The 26,339-nt window shown below is 35.8% G+C and overlaps 1 protein-coding gene across 1 annotated transcript; it reads right to left on the bottom strand.

Moving 5' to 3' along the window:
* Window positions 1-12,774: 12,774 nt before the first annotated feature.
* Window positions 12,775-26,287, bottom strand: reep3a (receptor accessory protein 3a). Its single transcript, XM_039670832.2, has 8 exons — window positions 25,943-26,287; window positions 23,202-23,274; window positions 22,382-22,458; window positions 20,037-20,157; window positions 19,150-19,263; window positions 16,538-16,676; window positions 15,323-15,459; window positions 12,775-14,729 (listed from the first exon to the last, which is right to left on the bottom strand). Exons 1-8 carry the CDS (start codon window positions 25,972-25,974, stop codon window positions 14,655-14,657), a joined length of 768 nt encoding a protein of 255 aa, XP_039526766.1. The 5' UTR covers window positions 25,975-26,287; the 3' UTR covers window positions 12,775-14,654.
* Window positions 26,288-26,339: the final 52 nt, after the last annotated feature.

Here is a 26,339-nt window from a genome sequence, read left to right on the forward strand (position 1 = left end):
TTAAATCTCGCAATTCTGTCTTTATATCTTGCAATTGCGACTTTATATCACGCAATTCTGACTTTATATCTCGCAATTCTGACTTTCCATCTCGCAATTCTGAGAAATAATGTCACAATTGCAAGAAGTAAACTCGCAATTGTGAGAAAAAAAGAATTGTGAGATAAAAAGTCACAATTACCTTTTATATTTTTCATTCTATGGCGGAAACAAGCTTCCATAGCAACCACCTAGAAACCACAATTTTTTCAGATTTGGGAGTCTTATAGGCAATTTCCATCATCTGTGGAACAGCAGCGGAGTCATAGGTTTCCATTAGAGTCAATGTGTGTATTTTCACTGACTGCGGAACGGCTGTGTTCCGACTCCGCCCCTGTCAGTCATGGCCGCGTCCGTTCCGCAAACAAATCCGGACATGGTAAGAATTGAAAGATGGCGGAGCACGGAGCCGACACGCGGTGGAGCCGATCCGCAGCCGTTCCACAGTTGGTGGAAATCCGGGGTTAGTATTATCCATATACTTGGTAACTCAGAAGTACTTTATCAGTGTTGCTTATTAAACACTTTGTGAAACAATGAATTACTTTGTGTCACAATAGATATATAGCCTTGAACTTCTGTCTGTTTTTCCAACAGACGTCTCAGGTTCTATTTCACGTTAAAACAATAGCTGCTTGTGGTCGTAATCTAAATTGAATCTGCACTGAAACCTCTTTGACCTGTGTTGGATCAGACTTGCTAAGTGTTAAGCAAGAGTTCATCACCTCATTCGCACGTCTCTCAACCTGTCAACTCTGGAGAGACACTGAGGAATTATTTACATTGGGGAAAAGCCCATATGAGAGAGAAAGAGTGTGTTAGAGACTGAAGTTTAAAGGAAAAGAAGGAAGGAGACAGGAGATGAATAACAGGAGTGAATGACAGAAAAATGGAAAGGAAGGAAAGACCAGAAAAGTGAAATGAGTGACCAGCCGGGGTCACAAGTGGGCATGTGTCAAATCTAAGTCAAATGTAAGACTTCTTGGATGAGGGCGCGCACACACACATGCGCACACACGCACTTCGAGTGTCCTGTCCATGTATTATGGGGACTTTCCATGATGTTTATACTGTACAAACTTTTCTATTCACTAACCAGAAACCTACCCATCACAACTTTCTGCATTTTTACATTTTCAAAAAAAAAACATAATATATTATGATTATAAGCTGTTTTCCTCATGAAGACCAAAAAGCATTCTCACAAGGCCTTGTCCTTAATATTTTGGATATTACCATTTTGTGGGGTTATTTTGTCCCATAACGTAGGGTTTACCAGGACCACGCAAACACTCGCCCACACACGCACACACTTCAGCTAGCTAGCTATCTAGAATTATATAGATGCACAATAATAAGAATTGAGGCTTACATTTTTTTAACAATAAAACTTAATAACTAAAGTTAATAACTATATGACAAAAATGCAACTAGAACTACATGAAGTTTATTGAATTAAATGAATCGAAATGTTACCCATATTGGCATTCTGAAAAATAAAGTGACTTTAGTTAACTTTTAAATGGAGTATACCTTGATTTAAGTAAGAACACTAGATTGGACTGAGCATACTATACATGCAATAATCCTGCAAGTTAATTAGCAAAGACATATGGGGTATACAATTATGAGATCTCCGCTGTTTATCCCACTTCTCAAGTATTGCTCAATTGGTTTTCTCAATTTAACCTCCTTTGTCTTACTGGTGTCTTGTCTCTTTCTAGCTTATGTCTTGCTCCTAAGGGACCCTTAGGAGAAGTAACTCAGAAACAAATGATCACAGAATGATATGAATATGCGAAGCTCAAATTGATCTCAAGAGATGAGATTGAACAACAGATGAGCAACACATTTTTCCTATGGGTAAATACAGTAATACTCAGTTTGGATGAGCATTACATGTCTGACCTATTGCATGCTGTTTCTATGGCAGGGAAACATTCATGCAGTAAAATTATGTGGTAAATTGAAAGAGATTCACAGGCCTGGTGGTGAATGAAAGAGTGACAGGGGAGAGAGATAGAAAAGAGGTGCTGAGAGAGAACAAGGGAATGATGGAAGTAAGATCAGAGGGGATTTTCCTTTACTTGGGTGAAACAGACACACACTGCCTGAAGGGCTGTTGATAAAGCAGTCTTACTGTCTCTGCCTCTGTCTCTTAGTTTTTCCATCTGCAGGTCTAATTAAAACACATTTGACGTTCATCCAGTTATCGAGATGGAATGAGAAAGAGACTAGGATTGACACTCTCAAGACAACTTGAAGGAATTTGTTCTTAAAAATAAAGGTTCGAAATGAGAGTTTTTGTAGCGATTGCAGAGAAGAACCATTTTTGGTCACCAAAAGAACATTTTGGTAAACAGATCTTAAAAGAACCATTGCTGTGTCTTATACTTCCATACTCTACGCTATCTCATGACCAATTCATACGAATTCGAACGAGTGATTAAAAAGTGGCTAATTCGTACTAATTCATACGACCTCACTCGTACAAATTCGTACGATTTGTCCAAACCCACGTGATGGGTAGGTTTAGGGGCGGGGTCTGGGGTAGGTCATTCGTACAAATTCATACGAATTGGCCAATTTGTAAAATATGTACGATTTAGCAAAAAACGTACTAATTCGTATGAGTGAGGTTGTGCGAATTGTTACAAATTAGCCACCTCGTAAAATTCGTATAAATTCTCGTGAGATTGGGTTGTCCCTACTACATAGTATTAAAACAACCACAACAACAACAACAACAACAACAAAAAAAACAGCTTGCATAGTATTCAAAAAAATAAGATTCTGAAGTCCCATGAGGCCAAGGGAGAGGATTTATGAATGGCAGTGAAGTGACGCATCTGAAAGTGGTAGGTCACGTGACAGTAACAGCATGGCGATTGTAGTACATCAGAATTTCATTCATACTTGCTGCCCAGCCCACATTCATTCTACGTAGAATGTACTTTTTAATGGTCGCAAAGTAAATTCAAATTCAAGAAAATTTTAATAGAATCTATAAAAACATTTTTTTCTGTGAGAAATATCACACACTATAACAAGTCAGATATCAAGAAGACAGATGCTAATACTTATGAGAGTTAGGTGACATGTAGTTGCAAGCTTATAATCAAAAGATTGCTCAAAAGGGACCATCAAAATAAAAATAAAAAATAAAACCTTTTATTTGTGTAATAAAATGTAGTTCATCCAAAAATGAAAATTATGGTACAATTTACTGGTCTGAACCTGTATGACTTTCTTTATACCGTGGAACACAGATACAGACTTTTGTATAGGATGTTTCAACTGTCTCTGTCCAAACAGTAAAAGTCAATGGGGTTCAAAACACCATTGGACACCACTGACTTTCTTTGTATGGAAATACCAACAAATTAGGTTTAGAATAAATTCAAACAACCTAAACTAGGATGCTTGTATTTCCGTACCGGTCATTACAATGGTCATTTCAAAAATATAATAAAAGTCTTACAAGTAAATGAAAACTTATACGAAAAAGGATTATAGTCACCAAACAGAATGGCATAAACAGGTTCCCCTCCGACGGCCTTTGAATACTTGAGCCCAGTGTGTTTTTGCTGCTCGGGGTGAGTGTGCGGTCACTCTCATTAAAAGCCCGGCCGTGCACTGGTCTTAAGAACACAGGATTACACTTGCTCCATCCTATGGGCTTATGTCTACACAAAAGGAAAGAGAGAGAGAAAGAACAAGAGCAAGCAAGTCTCCAACTGCTAAACTCCAGTCTAGCCCTGCTACGTTGAGCTTGAAGCCTAAATCAAAGCCAGAGATTATGTGGCCCACTGACCCGCTAGAGTACAATAGAAAACAAGGACAGGGTCAACTTTATTAAAACTGTCTGAGGCCTCCTCGCCTCTTTGAGAATCGGGTCATATAGACTTTATAGAATTTTCACATCCTCACAAAAAAAAAAGCTTAGATGGGAATAATAATCATGCTGACCTCTGATGATTTAGCTTCAGTACAGGAGTTCAGTTATGTGTTGTACTAGTGTAAATATGTTTAAAAGGCAGAATTATTGCATTTCATAGCACATTTGTGCTCTGAGATACACCTCAGATTTGTTTGAAACTGCCTTTGACAGAACAAGGAAAGTCCCAAAGAATTCTGCCTTCCAGCTGTAAACCATTCACCATACCATAAACTTTAATAAGAAGAGGAACAGGGATATTTCAACCTTATTTCCCCTTTGATAATAAGATAATAGGGTCAGTTTCAAATTTCAGGTATAGGAAAATGAAATTTCCATTTAGAAAATGATTTATGCCTCCAAATAGTACTTTGAATTCTGTAATACAACCAAGAGCAGTGTGTGTGTGTGTGTTTGTGTGTGTGTACAGTTCAATTCAATTTTCAAAAGAAATTAATGCATTCTGCAAGAACACATTAAATGTGACAGTAAATCATTTTTACATGATTACAATAAAAAAAAGACACTGAAGACTGGAGTAATGATGCTGAATATTCAGCTTTGCATCACAGGAATACTTTTTTATATAAAGAGGAAGTGTGTGAATTGCAACCTTTGAAATAATGGAGTGATTCAGCCACTGGACTCCCCTTTGATGCGAGAAGGGTTTTATATTGAGGAATTGTCAATTATGTGTACTGACTCATACAAGAATGTTTCAACATGTTTAAACTGACTAACCACCGTTCAAAGCTGTATATGCTACGAACGACCGAGAACTAGAGCTTTCATGATGAAGTTGAACTGTGTTAAGGTGTGGGTGTTTATGTTTTAAAAACTAGTCAGTAAGTATTGCACAGACATTTGTGAATAGCAAACCACAATACCTAAAGGACACATGCCCCACCCATGTTATAAAGTATGATAGGAATTTCCTTCATTTCTGGCCAAGAATTTGAACATGGACTTGTCCTTAAATCCCCCTTTTTCCTGTAGATTACAAACTATATGCATTTACATAATCTGAACCTGTCCAAAGAGTGTGTGATCACTTAAAGGAGAACTCTGGCACAAAATCAACCTTTGGTCTAATAAAACATTGGTACCTAGTCAAAACCGTTCTCTGAGATTTGTTTTCATGATTATCGAATGTAAAGAGTTTTATCTCTAAAAACTGTTTAGTGTACAACACTAGTAAATGGGGGCATATAATAAGTAAAAAGAAACTGCTAGTTAATACCACTTACAAGGCTCAAAATAACCCCACACTAACACAGTAACATAATGAGGGTCCCTAAATACAAAACGAACTGTGTAGGGACCCTCATTATGTTACTGTGTTAGTGTGGGTCTATTTTGAGCCTTGTTAGTGGTATTAACTAGCGATTTCTTTTTACTTATTAAATGCCCCCATATACTAGTGTTATACACTAAATAGTTTTTAAATAAAACTCTTTACATTCGATTATCTTGAAGCCCCTCCTTCTGAAAAGCACAATGTGCTCTGATTGGTCGGCTGGATCAGTGTGTGTTGATTGGTAAACCGCTTTGAGTGTGTTTCGGAAATTCTGCCCTTACCATAACCGCATTACATCCGGGGTCGAAAACACAGCGTCTCTTGGCGACAACACACCACTAATGCAACTCAACCAGGCCTCGTCCCCTTTATTTTATGCGTTGGACATTGTGACGAGTACGTTCCAAGAAGAAAAGACTAAAATGGAGGCTTTTCAGGGAGTTCAGGAACAGTGATAACTGATACAGAGAATAACTCCCCTCGGAGTACTTTATGCTTTGGAACTTTGCAGACCTTTTTCATGCTCAGACAGCAACATTACACACTAAAGAAAGTTGAAAATGTAAAAAAGCACAAAAGGACCCCCTTAAGACCTGCCCGTTCTCATCCCAAGACATCATCTAACTGTCGCTTTTGACCATACGTCAACATCCGACGTTTTAGGGCACCCTTTAATGTCAGTTAGATGACACTATCTAACCCTAACCCAGACCTAAACCTAACCGCGTCAGGTAGAGCGTCAGTTAGATGACGCCCTAGGATTGTCATCTAACTGACGTTGAAGGGTACCCTAAAACGTCGGATGTTGACGTATGGTCAAAAGCGTCAGTTAAATGACGTCTTGGGATGAGAATGTGTTGGTAAGACAAATGTTAATTGATCATGAACTACGCCAGTGGTTACTCTGAGTGTGAACTTTACTTCCTTCATCCATTAGATGCGTCTATACAGTAGATACCTGTGTGTGTGCGGCAGATTTGACTGTGAAGTTAAAAGACACACAGAGCGGCTAATTGCCTCCATTACAGTGTGGCAATGTGACAGCTTCTGGGGAATGCCACACAAGGTCAATTGAGCCTTGTCGGAATAGCTGCACTCTTCCCTGATCTGCCACAATAGATTTATCAGACAGTGATGAAAGGGGACAGGTCTTTCAGTGAGAGATCAGCATGTTCCCTATGTGGACGCACATTCTCCCAGTGCCAAAACCACCATTACTGTAGTCTCAGTGCGTGGCCTTTTGACGTCAGTTGTTGACGAATGGAGTCGATCAAGGTGCTGAATAATAGTGGCTTTGTCCATGCTTAATGGACAAATTATGCCTGAAGGGGTGAGAAAACAGGCCAAATAAGCATCTTTGTACTGGATCGGTGAAAAACAATAACATTAGCTAAACGTTTTTCTTGTTTAACCAAATACATTTGGATTAAATTATGGTGTACATCTAAACCAGACTTTGACCTTAGTGATTGATTTGATAGCACTTAAAGGAATTGTTCACCCCAATGCAAATTTAGTCAGTCATCATTATAACTCACCCTTATGTTGTTCTAAATATGTATGTGTTTTTTTCAGAGGCTTTTTTTCTCTATTGAACACAAAATAAGATATTTTAAAGAATGTTGGTATCCATCCAGACTGTCAACTGTCTGGTTACCACTTATATACCACTTATGTATATATCTTCTTTTTTACTTAAAACTGTACTATTTATCTCATTCATATTTTCATTCTTTCGATGTTTGGGGTAAAAAAAAAAAACATTCCCATATGATATTCAAGAGTTAAACAGAAACAATGTATCATGTTTTTAATGAATTTTTATGCACAGCCAATAAGAAAAATACACGATGACGCAAAATGCTGCCTCTGATACTAATTAAATTGCGCAAAATGAAGCGACAGAGCCAATGCATCCCAATACATGCACACCCTGTCGAGTTCAAATGCAAGTTCAGCTCAGCAGCTAGTTGCTCCTTTCACCTTTACAGAGCTTATAGGGCACAGAAGTAAATGAAAAATGCCATAGAATCACCTTTAACACGAAATAACCATTAACAGACAATCTTCACCAGCTCTTTGACCAACTGCACTCTCCAAACTCAGCTAGCTCGCAAAACAACGCCAGGCAGCACTGAGCCAATGGGGCAGTGCTCATCGTAGTAATTATATCATGCCTGAGGAACACTGAGACACAGAGCCATGCAAATTCAGATTAAACCTGCAGTGGCGGGGGCCAGTGTGTGTGTGTTAGGGACAGGACCTTTTGATGATTTGGGCGCTTGGAGGGCGTGCTAATCGCTCCTGACAGGCCCTTTCCGACAGATTCTGCGACAAACTTCTCGATTTTGCTCTGGTTTTTGAACTCTCCTCTGCCCTGCGGGGACTTGTCAAGCAATCTGATGTCAATGACCCAATTGTCCACTGGGTCCTTACGGGTAACCCCAATGAGGTCCATGCCCCGGCTATTGTCTGCGAGTGAACTCTAGCGCTGATTGCATTTTCTGGTAATTAAGCTTGTTCTTTCACCCCCCCCCCCCCCTTTCTTTTATCACCCCTTCACTGCTTTGCTGAATGAAGCGGGCACCGGTTGGTGGGTTCGCATTAGTGTATGGGCTGCAGCGTATAGTGTCACTTGCGTGCTCGCACAGGTGCTGGGTTTTCCCACCAAACCATGTCTCTCATTTGGTCATCGTGACGACGGAAGCGCATTTTGTTTAATTGCATTCTCATTAGTGCTGCTATACAAAAAGATCAGCCACTGACCTCGTTGCACCCGGGGGCACCAAGCTTGTTATATGCATATCCTCTCGTTTCATAGGGTTTAATTATTGTTGTGAACAAACCATGGTTTGAACGCTACGTGCAGGAATTAATGCCCACTGGTGTAAAGGGAGCTAAATACGATTATATTTCCTCTGGATTACATTATCAAATTTCAAAAATGTATTTGTAATTAGATTATATTACATTTTTAAAAAATGGTCATGATCAGATTAGCCACTTTTTTTATTATATATGTTTGCTATTCACTCAATGACAGTAATTTGTTTATATTTTATTGATTTTACCTAATGTAAAGCAGGTGATAGGTTAAAAGTAATCAAAGTGTAGTCACATGGTCATGTCACAGCACTTATAAACACATATATAGTACTGCAATAGACACAAATCTTTGCCAAAAAAACACAGCACGACTTTCTCAGAGTCCTGTCTGATCACCAAGGTTTACAAGACAGGAGCCACCAAAACCCACACGTACACTAAATATACATATGTGCCTTTCAAGGCTCCAAGAATATCCTTGATGGTAGTGTTCTCTTCCAAATACGTCCCAGGACACATTATTTCTGAAAAATGAACTCGTCCATGGGACGCCACCCCAGTGATCTGTAAGGCACCTATTTAAACACAATACTTGTTCTTCTGGATAAATGTGGATGTATGGTGACTATAAAAAGTATACACTCGCTTGCAATTATTGTTTTACAACTTTAAAACCACTGAGAATTTCAATTGACTATTTTGACACTAATTATAAACCTGTTCTTTTATGTGAAAACTAAGGCCATGATGAGACTTTCTGACTCAAAGCTGTTAGGAAAAAAAAAAAAAAAAAAAAAAAAAACATTCATGAACTTTTCACCTTCATAGTTGGTTTGACATGCAATAAAAGTATTTTTATCCTTTCAGTTTGAAGGATCAGATTTCCTGTTTTCTTTCACCATTCTTTGTGTGACAGGATGTTACATCAGGTGTTGCAACTATTTAATTAAATCCACAGTAACAGTGCATGTTCTTTCCCAGTTTCCTCAAGATTGAACCTACATAAATATGTGGCATGATTATGATTACTAATCTCTGGACATAATGTACTAGCAAAAAAAAAAAAAATAAATAAAAAAAATAGTCTGAATAGTCACTATATATATATATATATATATATATATATATATATATATATATATATGGAGTTGGACATGATTCAAAAAGATAAATGATCCTGAAATATTGTAACACTTGCTCTCCTCCAGAAATGCATGGGAAATTAATTTCATCTAGTGGTACTGCACCCAAACACAATCTTACAGAAAGCTACTTTTTTGAGTTATGGAACACAACTTGTTTAGATATGTGGCTTTGTTTTTCTTCCAGTTTTGTAGTAAAACATGTATAGGAAAATATACATTTCACATAACATTTTAATTGTGCATTTTTCATATAAATACACTTAAACTTCAAAAACTTTAAGTTTTCACCTTTATCACTTTAGCAGTTTTTTTAAACTTCAGAGATTTTTTGACAGTTTAAGTTTAAATTTAATTTTCAGGTCTATGCCCAAAAGGAGAATAAATGGATTATAAAATTAGTCCTGATACAGTTATATGAACTTATTTGAATTTCAATCCATATAGCTTTTTCCTTTAAAAGCTGCTCAAGCTCAATCAATCAAAGTGAAAAAATCCAAGATTGAATATGTAAGGCACTGTACTTGGAAAGGAAACATTCAACCTTTTTTCATTATCGTCTTGTCTTCATACTTGCTGTCTGCCTCTTACATTGCTAACCCACTCCAGGTGGAGTGGCGCTGGAGTCCTAGAGAGATGGTGGGGAATTGCTAAGGGGGCAAGAGGTGTCAGATCCTAAAAAGGCAGAAAGAGGAACCTGATAGTGGCTGGGTGATGGAGGTCTGGACCGGGGCAGAAGGGTCTGGGGCTTCGGGTATTGAGGGCAGGATTATTGGGGACAGGCTGAGGAGAGATGAGGGCAGAGAGCAATCTGACCCAGCGGGAGAGAGTGAGAGAGAAAGAAAGAGTGGGTGAGATGGGGTTAAAAACTCAAAGAGAGACTAAGGAAAGGAATGAGATTCAAGGAATGCTGAAACCACAAGGTGGAGAGAGAGAGAGAGAGAGAGAGAGAGAGAGAGAGAGAGAGAGAGAGAGAGAGAGAGAGAGAGAGAGAGAGAGAGAGAGAGTGAGAGAGAGAGAGAGAGAGAGAGAGAGAGAGAGAGAGAGAGAGAGAGAGAGAGAGAATCTATTGAATCTTTTAACCTACCTAATGAAATAAAGCAGTATACGAGTTGCCTGCCATTCGTCTGATTAACTTTCTATTCATCAAATGAATCCTGAAAAAAAAGTATCACAGTTTCTACCAAACTATTAAGTAGCACAACCGTTTTGAACATTGATAATAAGAATTATTTGTTGAACATCAAATCAGCATTTCTGCTCATCAAAATGTTACTGTATTTTTGATCAAATAAATGCAGCCTTGGTGAGCAGTAGCAAACTTTTGAATAGTATATTACACTTTAGAGACACCAATGATACTCTCCTAAGCCTGAAACAATGATTCTTTACCTGCTCATCGGTGATGCCACGTTCACACAACATTGGGAAAGCACCACAGGGGACATTTTCACTCATTAAACAAACACACGGTTACGACAATACACGGTTTCACCTCTATTACAGTAAGCTCTAAAATAATGCTCAATGCAAAACTGAAACAACAATTGATAGAGATCACAGCAAATGATTAGTGGGCCTTCAAGGCATGTTCCGGGTTCAACAAGTTAAAGCTGTCGACAGCATCTGTGGCATTTTAAAAAAACAAGCAGAAATTGTGTTTGCGGTAATGAACTTAAAATAGCCTATAAGCCTATGCGGCAAGACATATTTTATTAACAGTTAACAATAAACATAACAAATACACTGTACAGCAACAAGACTGAATGAAACATTATACTTACAAGTAACGACTCTAATTAAATCCCAATCAAGTAAATGTTCAAACGATTAAACCGTACCGCTGTAATTTTAGTATTATTTATAGTTTTTAATATTTTGAATGGGCTTATGTTTTTATTTTTCATTTTAAGTTTAATTGTGTAGTAATTTTATGAGCTATAATGCCATTTTTTTAAATACACTACACTTTCAGTTCTAGCTGTAGCTGTTTTATTTTACATTTTTTTTTCTATTTAATTTATTTCAGCAACTGAAACTTATTTTTAGTTTGATTTTTCACATTTTTGTTTATAGTTTATATCTTCCATCTAACTTATATTGCATTTTATTTAATCTTACTTTATGTTAATTAACAAAAACGTTTCATTTTAGTTTAAAAATAATAACACTGAGCAGTACAAAAATAAAAAAAGTTTACCCAAATAGAAAAGAAAGTCCCAGTGATAAAAATGTGATTTGGACAACTTTACAGCTCAAATATAATTTATGTTTGGGATAATTTAATTGAATAAAAGCACTTTAAAAAAAATAAATAAATAATGAACTGCGCGTTTCTACCTTTAACCCCTGCCTTCCACAATAAATTTGTCTACTAAGACTAAAGAAAATAATTGTTTTTCAATCACACATGGTTGTGGACAAACAGGTAGCTTCACTCTTTCACTGATGTCTGCACAAACAAACTCGACCTCATGACAGAAACCCATTTCTCTTTCATTCCCTCTCTTAGTTCTCTCATCCTTTTCCTCTTCTCTTCCCCTTTTCTCTCTGACGGCATCTGAGACACAGGACGTCTCCACACTAAAGTGCTGAAAGAATTAGACACGTCCTGTGATAGAGACCACAATGAAACGACTGCCGTTGGACCACACAGATACAGTGACGCGCAAACTAAAACCTTCCTCACTATTTGCATTTATCAAGAGCATTGAGTCCATCACTGTCATGTCTTAGTGAAAAAAACAAAACAAAACTAAATGTGGAGTTTGCAGTTCAAGACCAAACTCAACACATGGGAGTCTGTTTGAGTGTCATTATAACCTAAAGGTATAAATATATTTAAATCAGATGGCTCCCCATAAAGGTTAAACACATACTCACATAAACAGATATGACGACTTTCCGACGCTTCAAATCTAAAGGTGATGCAAATCACTAATTTTCTCTGTTCTGTTTTGCATGTTTGAAGCTGCATGAAATAAGATTCTTATCACTTCTTATTATGGAGAAGGCCATTGACATGTTTAAATAAAACCGATTTGGGCTTGTAGGGGTTAACTCTTTAAAAAAAGAAGAAGATATCTTTGCAGAGGTTTCCTAAACTAACTACAAGAGTGTTCTTGTTCAAATCAAGGGGGTGACTTTGAAAAACAGAGCCTGACTGCTTCTAGTGGTCATTGGAGAAAGTGCAGTATGACAGACATCATTAACTGGGTGCCATTAAGGAATTAACATTTATTATATATTTAAAGCCATTTATTTTATTAATAAACAGCCTTTCAGTTTGAAAGGGAGATTACAATTTAGGCTAATTTATAACTAATTGGTGACTGTTTTAAACTGTATATACACACACAGCGTTCCCATTTTTTTTGTTCAATACAAGTGTTTCATGACCTTTCCAGTTGTTCCCAAGTACACAATAATATAGAAAAGTAATTATAGATTGCTGAAGCAGATCTTTTTTGTACCTCATGTATTAATCTGGTAGTTACTAGATATAAAAGATTACACATACTAGTTTACAAAAATATATTTAGTGTTTTATTAGTCTTGTCTCCAAAGAGATCCTCATCTGACATACTGATGTTTCACGCTTACATGTGGCATTCATAAAACAATATCTAGTCCATAAAATAGCTTAGAGCAAAACAACAACAACAACAAAAAGATTTCTTTGATGTTTCCAAGACCTTTTAAAATTCCCTGGTATTTCCATGGTTTTCCATGACTTGTCCCAAGGTCAAAGAAAATAAACCTTATTCTTTTAGGTCCAGGGTTTACTAACACATTCAAAGACTCTTGGGCACAAATCTAGTCAAAACGTTTTCTCCAAAACTAACACCTCCCAATGCTCAGGCTTTTCCCAAACATTACAATTAAATGTCCAACACGTAACGCAAACATGTTCAAAAACAGACAAATCATTGCCACGGTTTACACATGTACAAACCACAATGTTTAATTTCTGTCAACAAGCATCAGATTCATTCTCCTGTCACGCTTTGCAAACATACATGTTATGCTGATAAGTGCATTTTGTTGTTTCAATTTAAGGCGGCTGAAAAATGTTTGCACGACAGACTAAATACAGGAACAAACATGATTAAAATGAATGTACATTATTAAAAAATAGATTGCACAAAATGTAAAAAGAAAAATCAAAATACAAACCCAAGACATTCAAACTTAAGAAATGTATTCGGAAACATCTTTTAAAAATACTGTTAAGACTGAAAACTAACTATTATAATATTTCATAACAGATTTAAAAGTTAAAGGAATAGTTCACCCCCCAAAAAAGCAGGAAAAATAATTTACCAATCCTCATGACATTCCAAAGCTTCATAAAAAGAGAAGTTTTGAATAATATCCAGGTTATTTTTTCCCAATATAATAAACCATTCACCGAATTCCCCCACATTGAAGTTCTGAATTGAACCGGTGGTGAATGGTTTGGTGTTGTTAACCTAAAATTTCTGATTTTTTTTTTTGTAGTTTTTTACTTTTTTGTAGATAAAATGCTGTAACAACACCAACACTGAAATTGAGAAAAATGGGTTCAACATTTTTTTTCTATTACTCTGAATCTTACCATAGTTGAGCCAAACCCATCTGACACAGGACAGCTCATAGTCTAAGAGATCTGATTAGTCAAATGGACCACTTTTATGACACTTCTATTGTGCTTTGGTTTTCATTTTGGAGCTTGCTTGACAGATTGAACCCCCTTTAATTATTTGGAAAAAATATATTCTCCAAAAATAGTAATTTTACATTCAGAATGGGTTTAGAATGACTTGAGGATTAATAAACAATGACATAATGTTTATTCTGGATGAACTAAGGGAATTGTAAACATTAACATGCTGAATACAAAAAAAAACTTCTATAACATGCACACTCATTCTGTTAGCCCACTTTTCTGTTCCATTTCATTACTGCTACAGTAACCTTTGACACCTGCCCCTGCAGAGGGAGAGCGAGGACACCACGATATCCGTTCTACTCCGCGTAACAAGAGATGTCTCTACAGAGGCAGGTTCAGGTCAAGTAACAGATCAGATGTGCTCGGATCCATTTATAAATAAGACTGTACTCATACTAGACTTTGGTATTTTTTCTGAACAAATAATGCTGCACGCAAGATTAGTCATCACTCTGCATAATTGTCGCTTGTATTGCAGTATTCCTCATCTGTAAGTCATTTTGGATAAAGCATCTACTAAAAGAATGAATGTAAATGTCATTGTTCATGCTATTGTAATTTGTAGCGTTTAGTGCTGCTTTGAAAGAGCATTATTTTGCAGAATTGCCTGACAAAAGTTTAGAATTAAACTTGAGCATTTTTAAACCGAGGATTAGACTGCAGTTTTGATGCTGATCCCATCTGTTAGTTTGTATTGGACAATCAAGGATGGTCAAAAGTGGATGATGTAACCAATTGCCGCCTTCGGGGTTTCAGCTTCAGAGATCCATAGCGAGGCTTAAAAAAAAACAAAAAAACAAACAAAAAAAAACAATACAACACCAATACATATAGTTAATCTTCAGTAAATACTACAGTGGGGTTTTAAAATCCGAGACCCCAAGGGAAAATGTTTGTGTTTGTGTTTTTGTTTCTGTAAAACGATTAATCGAGATTAATCGCATCCAAAATAAAAGTTTGTATTTACATAATATATGTGGGTGTATTGTGAATAATTATTTTATATATAAAAATACATATACATGCTTGTATATATTTAAGAAATATTTTCATGTATATACTGTATATAGATTTATATATAATTTATATTATATATATATATATATATATAAATAATTTATATATAAATAATATTTTTTTCTTAAATATACATGCATGTGTGTATTTATATATATATATATATATATATATATATAATTATACACAGTGCAACCAAACACAAACTTTTATTTTGGATGCGATTGATCATGATTAATCGTTTGACAGCCCTACTTTAGATTTGAATTAGTGCTGTCAAATCGATTAATCGCGATTAATCGATTCGACAGCACTAATTATAATAGAATTGAAGAGAAAATGTTTGCATGTACCTCTTTGCGTGCTGCTTTGGCACGGGTGAGTTTGACACTCTGAGATCTGCGCAGGCCCTTCTGCACTGACGCCTCGTCTTCAGAGAATACTCCATCAGTTTCTTCCTCATGCCCCTCCCCAGCTTGTGTATATGGCTCTGTTGGAGCAGATGCACAGAGGAAGCAATAAAGATCTCAAACAAGAGGAATTGAACCTTGAAGAATTAGTTTACCCAAAAAATTAAAATTCTATCATCATTTACGCACTCTGTTGTCACTTTAAACTCATTTTGTGAATTTGTGGAATGAAAAAAAAAAAGAGAGAGAACGCACCATGAAAAGTTGGAATATATTGGAATATAGTGGAAAATGTTAATGCTGCTTACTTTTATTGTGAATGCGGTCTTCCTTTCTCTATGAAAGGCATTTGGCATTTTTTGTCCAAAATAAATACATGATGTTTGCTAACTGCATGATTTGTATTATCTTACAATAGTATATGTCTTATTTAGGGAAAAACAGGGGTCTATTGGAGACCTACAAATAGATTACTTGGGCGTGCCGAAAGAACACCACAGACACAGTACAACATAGTAAAACAAGCGGCTGTGAAAATATGATACACCAGTGTTTTGCCAGATGAGAAGTTTATCTATGCATCATCTTTTTACTCTTTTTAATTAATTTTATAACTATATCATCCTTATATCTTGTTTAATTCCTTTTTTAAACCATTTCAATTTTCCTTGCTTTTATTTTTGTGATTATTTAAATTCCTTTCTGTGTGCACTTTGAATTACCATAGTCTATGAAATGCTCCATTTAAATAAACTTGCAATATTACCTGATAACAGATTACTCTAAATTGTAATGCAGAAAGAAACATGCATTTTTTTGTAAAGCTGCTTTGAAACAATATGAATCGTGAAAAACGCTATACAAATAAATGTGAATTCAATTGAATTGTTTGAACAGCAAGACTTTCCATCAGTTTCCAAAAGGATTATTTTTCAATCCTTGTTCTACCACTAGAGGGAGACATACTGTAATAGTTATTATTTAACAGACAATGTGCTCCACTAGGGTTCATCTGCCCTTGAGGTCTTTTGCTAATTTTGACTCTTACAGCTCATTTGTTTCTTTAGTTAAATCAGTATGTGGTAATTTTTCATAATTACATAATCAATCATTTATCATTATATAATCAGAAATGATGTCATTAGAGCATGTGCTCACCAGAATGGACAGCGTTGGGGTTAGAAGGCTGAAGGGCCCGTCGTCGGCTGGGGTTGGAGAAGGCTGACTGCTCAGAGGGGATCTGTGTTAGGTCTGGAATACTGAAACTCCTCAGACGTTCACTGATGGCACCCTGTCCCTGTGACACAAGTCATGTGATCAGCTTTGTCAATATGCATGATCTATGGTACACAGGGCATTGAGTAAACACAATTCAAGAACCAAAAAGCCTTCATTTGTGTGCTTTTTATTATACACAAGCAAAGACATATTTTTATCTGAAGGCATTGACCTGTTAATAATGGTCTAATGATGTGCTGGTTACAGGTTACAGCAGATAGAAAAAGAAAGCAAGTTACCTGGGACAGGTGCAGAAGCTACTGCTGGAGTTTAATTTAGCATATAGACAGAAAGAGAAAGGAAACAGGAAGATTTGTGCTAGCTTTTTACATTGTTTTTTTTGAAGAAAATGTGAGATTAGAACAACATTAGAAACTGCATAATGTGTTGCTGTGCAGTGATTTTAGTGTGTTGCTATGCGGTTGCTAGGATGTCAAAAGTCGAAAGAGACCAACCCTAGATATTTTTGTCTCTAGATATGAGCAGTGGACTTTAGCAAGCATCACTACTTAAAAATAATAAAAAACAGAAGCGCACTAAATGTTGGGGATTTTCTTTTAAGAATCAGACATGGCCAGACATTTAATCTAAAAAATAAAAATAAAAAGAGAGAACAAGAGAGGCAATAGTGAAGAGCACATTTAATATTTATTGAGTCACTCTTGTTTTCATTTCCATGCAGTATCTGTCTTAATATTAAAAATAAACAAATTATAACAGAAAATAATCATTCTGACCTAAAGGTATTTTAACAGAAGTATATAGACTACTACTATTCAAAAGTTTGGGGTCAGTATGATTTTTTTTTAAAGAAATTAACACTTTTATTCATCATGGATGCATTGAATTAAGCATACATTTATATTGTAACAAAAGCTGCTGTTTTGTAAACTTTCCAATTATCAAAGAATTCTGAAAAAATAAATAAATAATACTTTTAACATTGATAATAATAAGAAATGTTTCTTGAACAGCAAATCAGCATATTAGACCATGTGGCACTGAAGACTGGAGTAACTGGAGTTGAAAATATTCAGATTTGCCATCACATTAATAAACTACATTTTGAAATCTATTATTAGTTATTTGAAATTGTAATAATATTTCATAATATTATAGTTTTTAACTGTATTCTTTTTTCATTTAACTAAAAAAATCAAGTTCTTAAATATTTAAAACAGAATCTGGTATACCATTCCCTAGAAATCAATTGTATAAGCAACAAGAGCTTAAAACTACGGAGCCCCCCCTGGTACCACTTTGTCAAAATATTTATTATAACTATCTCTTGGCCTCAAGATAGTAACTCATGGTCTCAAGATCGTAAAGTGTCCAACACATGAACCCTTTTTTATTAAACAGGACCCTGTAAGGCAAAACAATATTCTTTGTTTTATTATTCAGTGTGCAATGCAGTTTGCTGCAGTTCTGCTTCTATTTATTTACTAGTACAGTTCATCACAATTCTGGTAATACAGTAATGTAAATCTTTGTATGTGTATGCTTTAAGTTAGTGTGTTCTAGGGGTGTAACAATATATGATGTCACAATTTATCGAAATACAAAAATGCAACAATATGTATCGTGGATAGTTCACTCAAAATAATTACTCTGTGGGAATGTTTTCAGAGTTTAAGTGTCAGTACTACATTGAACTCCTATATATAATGTTGAATACAGTGTATAATAATGCAATGGAGGAATATTTGTTTACCAGTACAAATTGACTGACATTATTTTAAATACATCTCGTCTATGAAGATTAAAAAGCATTTTTGTCTTAAATAATAATTCTGTATTTTCAGCCTCAGAATCATGAATATTGTTAATCTGGTGTCTCTATTGTCCTGTGCATTGAGTTTCCAGCACCAAGTTCAAGCCTATTCATTTACACACACAATGTAAAACAAATTTAGCATTTTAATCAACAATTATTTTTTTTGATCACCTTTTAACATGTCTTGGAGCATCGCAATAATATTGTATCAGGAGTTCAGTATCGTGACATGTATCGAATCGTGATGCATGAGGCGCCGTCTAGGGCTCAAATCAAAATTCATTCACGCACACATACAGTATATGAAACACGTGCATACACATATAGTACTTAGCGCGGAACTCTCCACGGACATACTCATTTGAGACATGCGCGCACACACACACACTCTCATCCACGCACAGACCCATATAAGACGCATGGTCACACAGTACATGATGCATATGATTCTCAGTGTGAACTCACACACAAACTCAATGAGGCCACGAGTTACTACCTTGAGGCCACGAGATAGTTATAAATTATTTTTGACAAAGTGGGACCAGTGGTGCTCCGTATAAAACAGCATCTCAGAAATGTCTGTAAAAAATTAAGTAATGTATCAATGCAAAACACTGTCCCTGATTACATGGAATGAAAGCTGTTAGCTGACCAAATCAGCTTAGTTAGTTAGCTTAGCTCAAATGCCCAGTATGAGCACGTGTCTGTGTGATACCTTCACAGCAGCAGATACGGCAGCAGCAGCCGCGATAGTGAGGCCCTGACGCCCGAAATTCACCATCGTCTCATAACTCTTATCTCTGGCCTGGACAATATAGTCATCAATATCCTGCGAAACATAATGTAAATAAAAAAATCTATAAATAAATCATTAAAATTCACCCTTAAAGGGATAGTTCACTTCGAAATTATTTTTTGGTATGTTTTAGCTTACCTCAAGGGCATCCAAGATGTAGGTGTTTTTGTTTCCGCAGTAGTTTCAATTTTGATATTTTTAGGTCAAACCGTTCTTGTCTGTCAGTCATATAATGCAGGTCTATGGTCACCACCTCAAAGAGCATGCACAGAGAAGTCCAAATTAAACATGACTTAATGACTCATAAATGTAAATGTTTACGAGTCATTAAGTCATGTTTAATTTTGACTTTTCTGTGCATGCTCTTTGAGGTGGTGATCACCATAGACCTGCATTATATGACTGACAGTCACGAACGGTTTGACCTACAAATATCAAAATTGAAACTACTGCGGAAACGAAGCCACCTACTTCTTGGATGCCCTTGAGGTAAGCAAAAACATACCAAAAATTGGTTTCAAAGTGAACGATCCCTTTAACCTCAAACTAGGATTTTGACAACACACAATTACAAAGGGAATGAGATATGCAGTTAAAGGAGCCGTGGAGTTTAAATCATAGTTAAAAATGATCACATAATCAAGACATCCAACAAACCCAACCCATCTGTTTTTCTCTTAACGTTATTTATGTAATCATTGGCAATGTAATCCTACTGAGTCCATAATACATTTCAGTATGACTGTGTGTTCACTATCAGTCAATGCCTATTCCCAGGGAACCTGATGATGTGTTAGGTTCATTACCCTTTCCTTGGATGCCAGCATAGGGTGTAGGAACTTCCTGTAGAGGACACTGGCTCCTCTGGTGTAGGGAGACAGCAACCAAAAGACGAAAGCCATTTTCAGTTCGTAGTAAACTGGAAACCTAAAACATAGTCAAATGCAATTAATGTGAAAATAGAGGGATGACGGAAGACAAAAAGAATGAGTTTGAGTTAAACTTTCTCTACGATCTCTACAGTCTCATGGACCTTAGTAGTACAGGTAAGTTCACCTAAAAAATGAAAAAAATTCTCAATTACTCACCCTCATGCCATTCAAAACCCATAAGACTGAAGAATGAAGATATTTTAATGAAATCTGAGCAATTTCTGTCCCTCTATTGATAGAATACTACTTTGACACTTCAAAAAGATCATCAAGAGAACATAAAACGAATCAATTTGAATTGAGTGGATTAGTCCAAATTATCTGAAGAAACTCTTAATTTGTTTAACAGATTTAATTTAGGCTTTTATTCAGATATAAACACAACCTAATTAATCAGCATATTTTTTTTAAAGGCGAACTTTCCCTTTAAGCAATTTGAATAATACAATAATTTGCCAAATTAAAGGGATATTATATATTTGTATATATTTTAAACTATTGTTATTTATTTATGTTTAAGAATTTTAGTGCCATGTTTTTTAGAACCCTTTACTATAGAGTAGGGGTGGGGAAAAAAATCGATTCTCGATGCATCGCGATGCGGACGTGGACGATCCTGAATCGATTCACAAATGTCAAAAAATCGATTTCAAAAAAAAAATTTTTTTATATGTACTTATAATAACGTAATATTGACGGAACGCGAAAGACGGAACTGTGAAGCGCGGAAGTGCAGTGGCGGGACCGTCTGTGGCGTGCACATAACAAAGATGAGATGGCACGCGAGATCCAAACACTTTCCTTGTTAGGTTAAAAGCTGACGTGTGGAAATATTTTGGCTTCTGAAGTTGAAGGGGGAAAGGAGCTGGACAAGAGCCGCACTAGTTGTACGCTTTGTGGAATAAAACCAATGACGGAAACACGACAAATATGATAAGCCATATATGACACCTTTCCAGCCAGAGGAGGAAAAACACTCGGCTGCACCAGTCGTTATATTATTTATTTACTACAAGTATATGCTCCTAGTTCAAGCACACATTTATTTTCCTGGTCGTTCTATGTTAATAAAATATATTGTGCATTAATTCTTTATGGGTCATTAATTTGTACTTTTAAAGCAAATTATTTATAGTCACACACAAAAGATTCAGATAATCGATTTGTAACATTATAAATGTCTTGTACTTTAACTTTTGATCAACTTAATTTATCCTTGATGAATAAAAGTATAGATTTCTTTTTTTCTTTTGCCCAAAAAATTAAATACAAATTCTTACCGACTCCAAACATTTGAACGGTATTGTTTAATGTTACAAAAACTTTCTATTTCAGATAAATGCTGTTCTTTTGAATTTCTAGGTGATTCTCTGAATCGGGTGCCCTTCAAGTCCCCCAAACTTGCTTCAAATATTTTCAATTGAAGGAAATCACAAAATACATTTTAATGCTGTCAATTAATAGAACCAGGTGCATTTGCATTATAATGCAACAAAATTGCTTTTGAAAAAAAAATTAAAGTTAATAAATGTAAAGATAATGAGTTGCCTAAGTAGTAGACAACAAGCATGTTTGCATGTCCTCACTAACCATCATTATATTTTCAATGAATATCAAACAAATAAAAAGTGCAATTAATACCAAAATGTTGCTGCTGCTAATATAATCACATGTTGATCTAGTGTATTTTCGTTTACTGTTGTGAAATGGAAAATCAATAATCGAGAATCGTTAATAATCAAAAATCGACTGTAATCGAATCGGGACTAAAAAAATCGTAATCGAATCGAATCGGGAAATCAGACAGATTAACCACCCCTACTATAGAGTACTCTGTGCAGTTTTATCCTCAGCTATCCTTAAAAACAAAGCTGATCTAATTTAGGACGACGCGAGCCAGTAACTTATTTATTTATTTCTTTTTTAAATGTCACGAAACTAATGAAATGCACCAAAATTTAACTGAACTGAAACTGAACCTAACAGACTGGTTCCCCAAAGTGGCCTGAGGAAAATAAACGGAGCTCAAAATCTGCAAAGTGCCGCAACAGATAAAAGCCCTTTTCATACACCACAAAGGCTGGACAGTGAAAAGCCACACAATAGAGAAGAATCGTAAAATGTTAATAAAACCACTTGATGCACAATTACTCCATGCAATCCAATAGCAATCATTTGTCTCTTTTCAGACAGTGTGACTCAGTATGTACAGTATTTACCAAGCCAAAGAAAGGTCTGTGATGGTCTCCACCACTGTGTAAAGTGCAAACACAATCCAGTACATCATCCATCGCACCTGTCAAACCACAAACACAAAATGTTTGTTGAAAGTATAGAAGAGATAATGCAAAAACACACCATGGAGGACCATTTAAGCTAAGGTACAACTTTTTTGGTGCTCGAGCGGTTCATAAAAACAAAACTGCATCATGCGTATTGCGGAAGAATATTGTAGCGGAGCTACTTCTTTCGGTTTATGTTTATGACGACGAGTCATGCAGGTTCTTCACAGCGGTTGTCGTCCCGCTCCGTCTAAAATAGTCAGAATATAAAAACGTTTTATAAGGGTATCATAGTGATTCAGGATAAGGCAAAACACGATATGGAAGATGGTACATAATGTAGGTTACTTGCTCATTAGTTGTTACATACATTTTAAACAAAAAGTTACATAGTGCACCTTTAAATATTACAATATATGAATATTGATAAATTACTATATGGTATATATCAAAATACTATTGTATATACCAAATACATTATATTTTGTAAGGAGAGAAATGGAAGTAGCTGGAAGAGACCATAAAGTGGGGATACACTGCGGAAGGACAGGATCAAAATGCTAAACAGCTCAGGGTTTAGTTACTGACAGCCTCTATCAGATACTAAGAGTAACCGGGATATACAAACAGCTGGAGTTCTCCATCTACTACGGCTGTTAACGTTCTCTGAACTCAAATATTAAGTGTCAGTGGAACATCGCTGGATAATGATATGCATATGACATTGTCTTGTTTGTTCAAGGAATTGAGTACTCACATATTCTTTGACGTTCTTGGATTTGACAGCTTTAAAGGAGTAGTATGCAGGATACAGCGTTCCAAACACAAGACTGCGAAGAAACACAAACAGGCATGCAATTGAGACTACTATATTCTAAAATGCCAAAGGCACAGGCAAACAAATCACGGTTCAAGCTTACAGTAGCACTCTTTACAATTAGGGCTCCATATTGATTGATCTATATCGGTTATCAGACAATATTAGGGATTCTTTTTTTTTTTTTACTTTTGGTTTACCTTTGCCATCATCTAACATTCACATTATCTTTAAAATTAATACTTTATTTTAAAACAATAACATTTTTATAACACTGTCTTTAGTTAAATCTTGAAGCTGATATCTTTTTTTTTCCTATTGTTGTGGTGCCTAAATTCACTTATAGCATTTAAATGGATTGATCTTTGTGTTTTATTTAGACAAAATAGTGGAGAATTCAATCATTTATTGGTTATTTTGCCATAACAAATATTTATGGGCTTATTATATAAATCAGAATTTGAATATCCCTATGGACAATTTTGAATGAAATATGACTAATATTTAACATTCATTTGGATGCCCACCCAAATGGCAAATACAGCCTTTACCTTTGGATACATGCCAATTAAATTTTAAAAATGAAACACTGATCATTCAAAATGCTGTTAATTCTACAAATATCCATTTATTCAGTATATTAAGAACAAGGCTTTTCTCCATTGCTTGCCAGTTATTTTTTTACCAGGTTTGTTCTAAGTACTAAAGTAGTAAGACAGTGATATTAAATACACCTTATTAATTATGCATAGTATGTACAGGCAAGAAGATGAACCCAGAGTATAAATGCCACGAGCAGTTTCTAATTAAGTTTTAATTTTTTTAACATAGAAAACCATTATAAAGAAAATGCCATTTCAAAAATGCCATTTTTGATCTCTAAATATCACCATTTCAGGCACAGTTTTTTTTTTTTTTAATAGAATGTCCTGCTGTTTTCAGATATTTAAATACTGAAGCAGGTGCTGTCTGGATCATGATTCACAAGTTCCCAAAACATGCATTCTGTCAATATATTTTTGTTGATCTAAATATACGCATGGCTTGAAACGGATGGAAAACTGACAGGCAAATGCTGCAGTTCTATATCGACGGTTTGCCCTCTAGGTCTCTGTGGCAGTCAAATGACTGAATAGTTATGGATGAGATTGAAAAAAAAAAAAAAGAAGAGGTGCTGAACACCTCACTTCAGTATATACACACAGTAAATCCACGGCCTTCACTGTAAGCAGCCTGTCTTTCCCGGCATTTCAAGTAGCTATGGGAACGACAGCACTGCCTGATACCGTCTAAAGTTATGTGCATTCATGGGTGTGTGTGTGTGTGTTGAGGGACTGGTGTTGGATGGATTCCATTTATTGCGTAACCGTTTCTCCACTCTGAAACATCTCTACCATAAAGCAAAATAAGTGCTGAAGTCAAGAGTAGAGAACATTTCTTAACTCAAAAAAAAAAAATAAAAAAAAAATAAATATCATTTGAAATTAAACAAAAGCATCACCAAGTCATCTTTTCCAAACAGCCTTGTCTGGCTATTACTTCTGGTCAGAAGAAAGTGTTTAAGCGTTGAATAATGTGAGGACACATTACAGTCACAATGGTTTAGTCATGCATTTCCTATTACGCTGTTCACTGGGAGAACTCGTGAGGGTAAAAAAAAAGAAGGTAAAAAAAGAAATGAGTGTGTGCACATGATGTTACTGCACATCTCTAAAAACAGCTAGGCCTTGTTTGCCGTCATCCAATAATTCATCGTGTTCACTAACAGTAAGAACACAAAAGGCATTTCAAAAGACCTTTAGACTTTGAAACTGACTATAACCTAGTATAAGATGTATTTCTATCAGTGATAACTGTAGAATGTAAGAGAAACCTTATCTCTTATATTGTCAGTACAAAGATAACCAAACCCACAGCAAACAGCTCCTACTTAGATGAGGCACAGAACGTGCTTTCCTGTGCTGACCTTTCCACAAAGAGAGGGACACACCTAATGTAACATTAAGGTCCAGCAGGAAAACAGCAGTTCCTCCTTCCTTGTCAGGGACAGGGACAATAACCAAAGCAGGTCTCCAGCCAAAACATGTTGGATTTCCTGTTCTAACGTTACTCCACCACCGCAGCGATACTGATGGGTTTTTTTTCTGCTTAATTTGTGAATTTTTGATCATGTTTAAAATGAATCAGGGGTTGCTAGGTCTGTGAATTGTAATACTTTTTCCATTACTTTTCCAATCTTTTGTGACTGTAGGCTATTAGGATTTTGCACAGTCAAAAATCTCTGGCTGGTAAAATACTTCAGATCTACCACACCTAGAAAAAAAATATATTGGCTATAAACATTTCCATGACAATTTAACATTGAATTGATTTTCATTTTCTGGGCCTGAAAATCAAACTTAAATTTCCTGGTTGTAGACTTTCAGGACTGTGCGAACTTTGTTGATTGTGGGGGGAAAAATGCATGAAAATACTGCAGTGTTGCAACTGTAACATTATTTGAGTGGAGACAAAACGGTTTTTATTTTTATTTTTTAGCTTTTTTACTCGTGAACAAAAGCAAAGCACAGTTGAGTTACATGCATAGATTTGATCAGTATCTAAATAAATGCACAGTCAGCAGTTTTTTCAGTTACATGTAAGCTCAGAAACAAAGCAAATCGTTTTTAATAAATACTCACACGATGACCCTAGATATAATCCACGACACCATTTTCCAACCTGTTGCACTTCCAAGTAATGAGTTTCGCTGCAGGTCCAGTCCAGATGTAATAAATTATTCAAGCAAGCTATAACTAACAATCACTTTTGTCTCGCTTCTCCAACCGCTTAAACTCAAACATCGAGTTCCTGTTTTTAAAGCATACGTTCTGATATCCACAAGTCTACAAGATGACATCGTTATTTGAAAAATAAGCACTCGTTTTAACTGTTGTTATCTCCCCTCCCTACATTATGTCCCGTTGTGTTAAACGTGATGTATGTATTGTTTTTCTTCTTCGTTCTTCTCGTGTCGATTTCAGAATAGAAACGATGTCAGTTTGATTGATGGCTAGACTGACCACTGATTGGACGGAG

This window comes from Pimephales promelas, chromosome 15 (genome assembly GCF_988280905.1).
Source record: "Pimephales promelas chromosome 15, fPimPro1.hap1.1, whole genome shotgun sequence".
Classification (NCBI taxonomy): domain Eukaryota; kingdom Metazoa; phylum Chordata; class Actinopteri; order Cypriniformes; family Leuciscidae; genus Pimephales; species Pimephales promelas.

Coding starts and splice junctions, on each gene's coding strand:
- reep3a (XM_039670832.2), bottom strand. CDS start 25,974: ATGGTGTCGTGGATTATATCTAGGGTCATCGT. Junction 22,459..23,201: donor CCAAGAACGTCAAAGAATAT/GTGAGTACTCAA, acceptor GTGGTTTGACAG/GTGCGATGGATGATGTACTG. Junction 15,460..16,537: donor CCCCAACGCTGTCCATTCTG/GTGAGCACATGC, acceptor CTGCTCCAACAG/AGCCATATACACAAGCTGGG.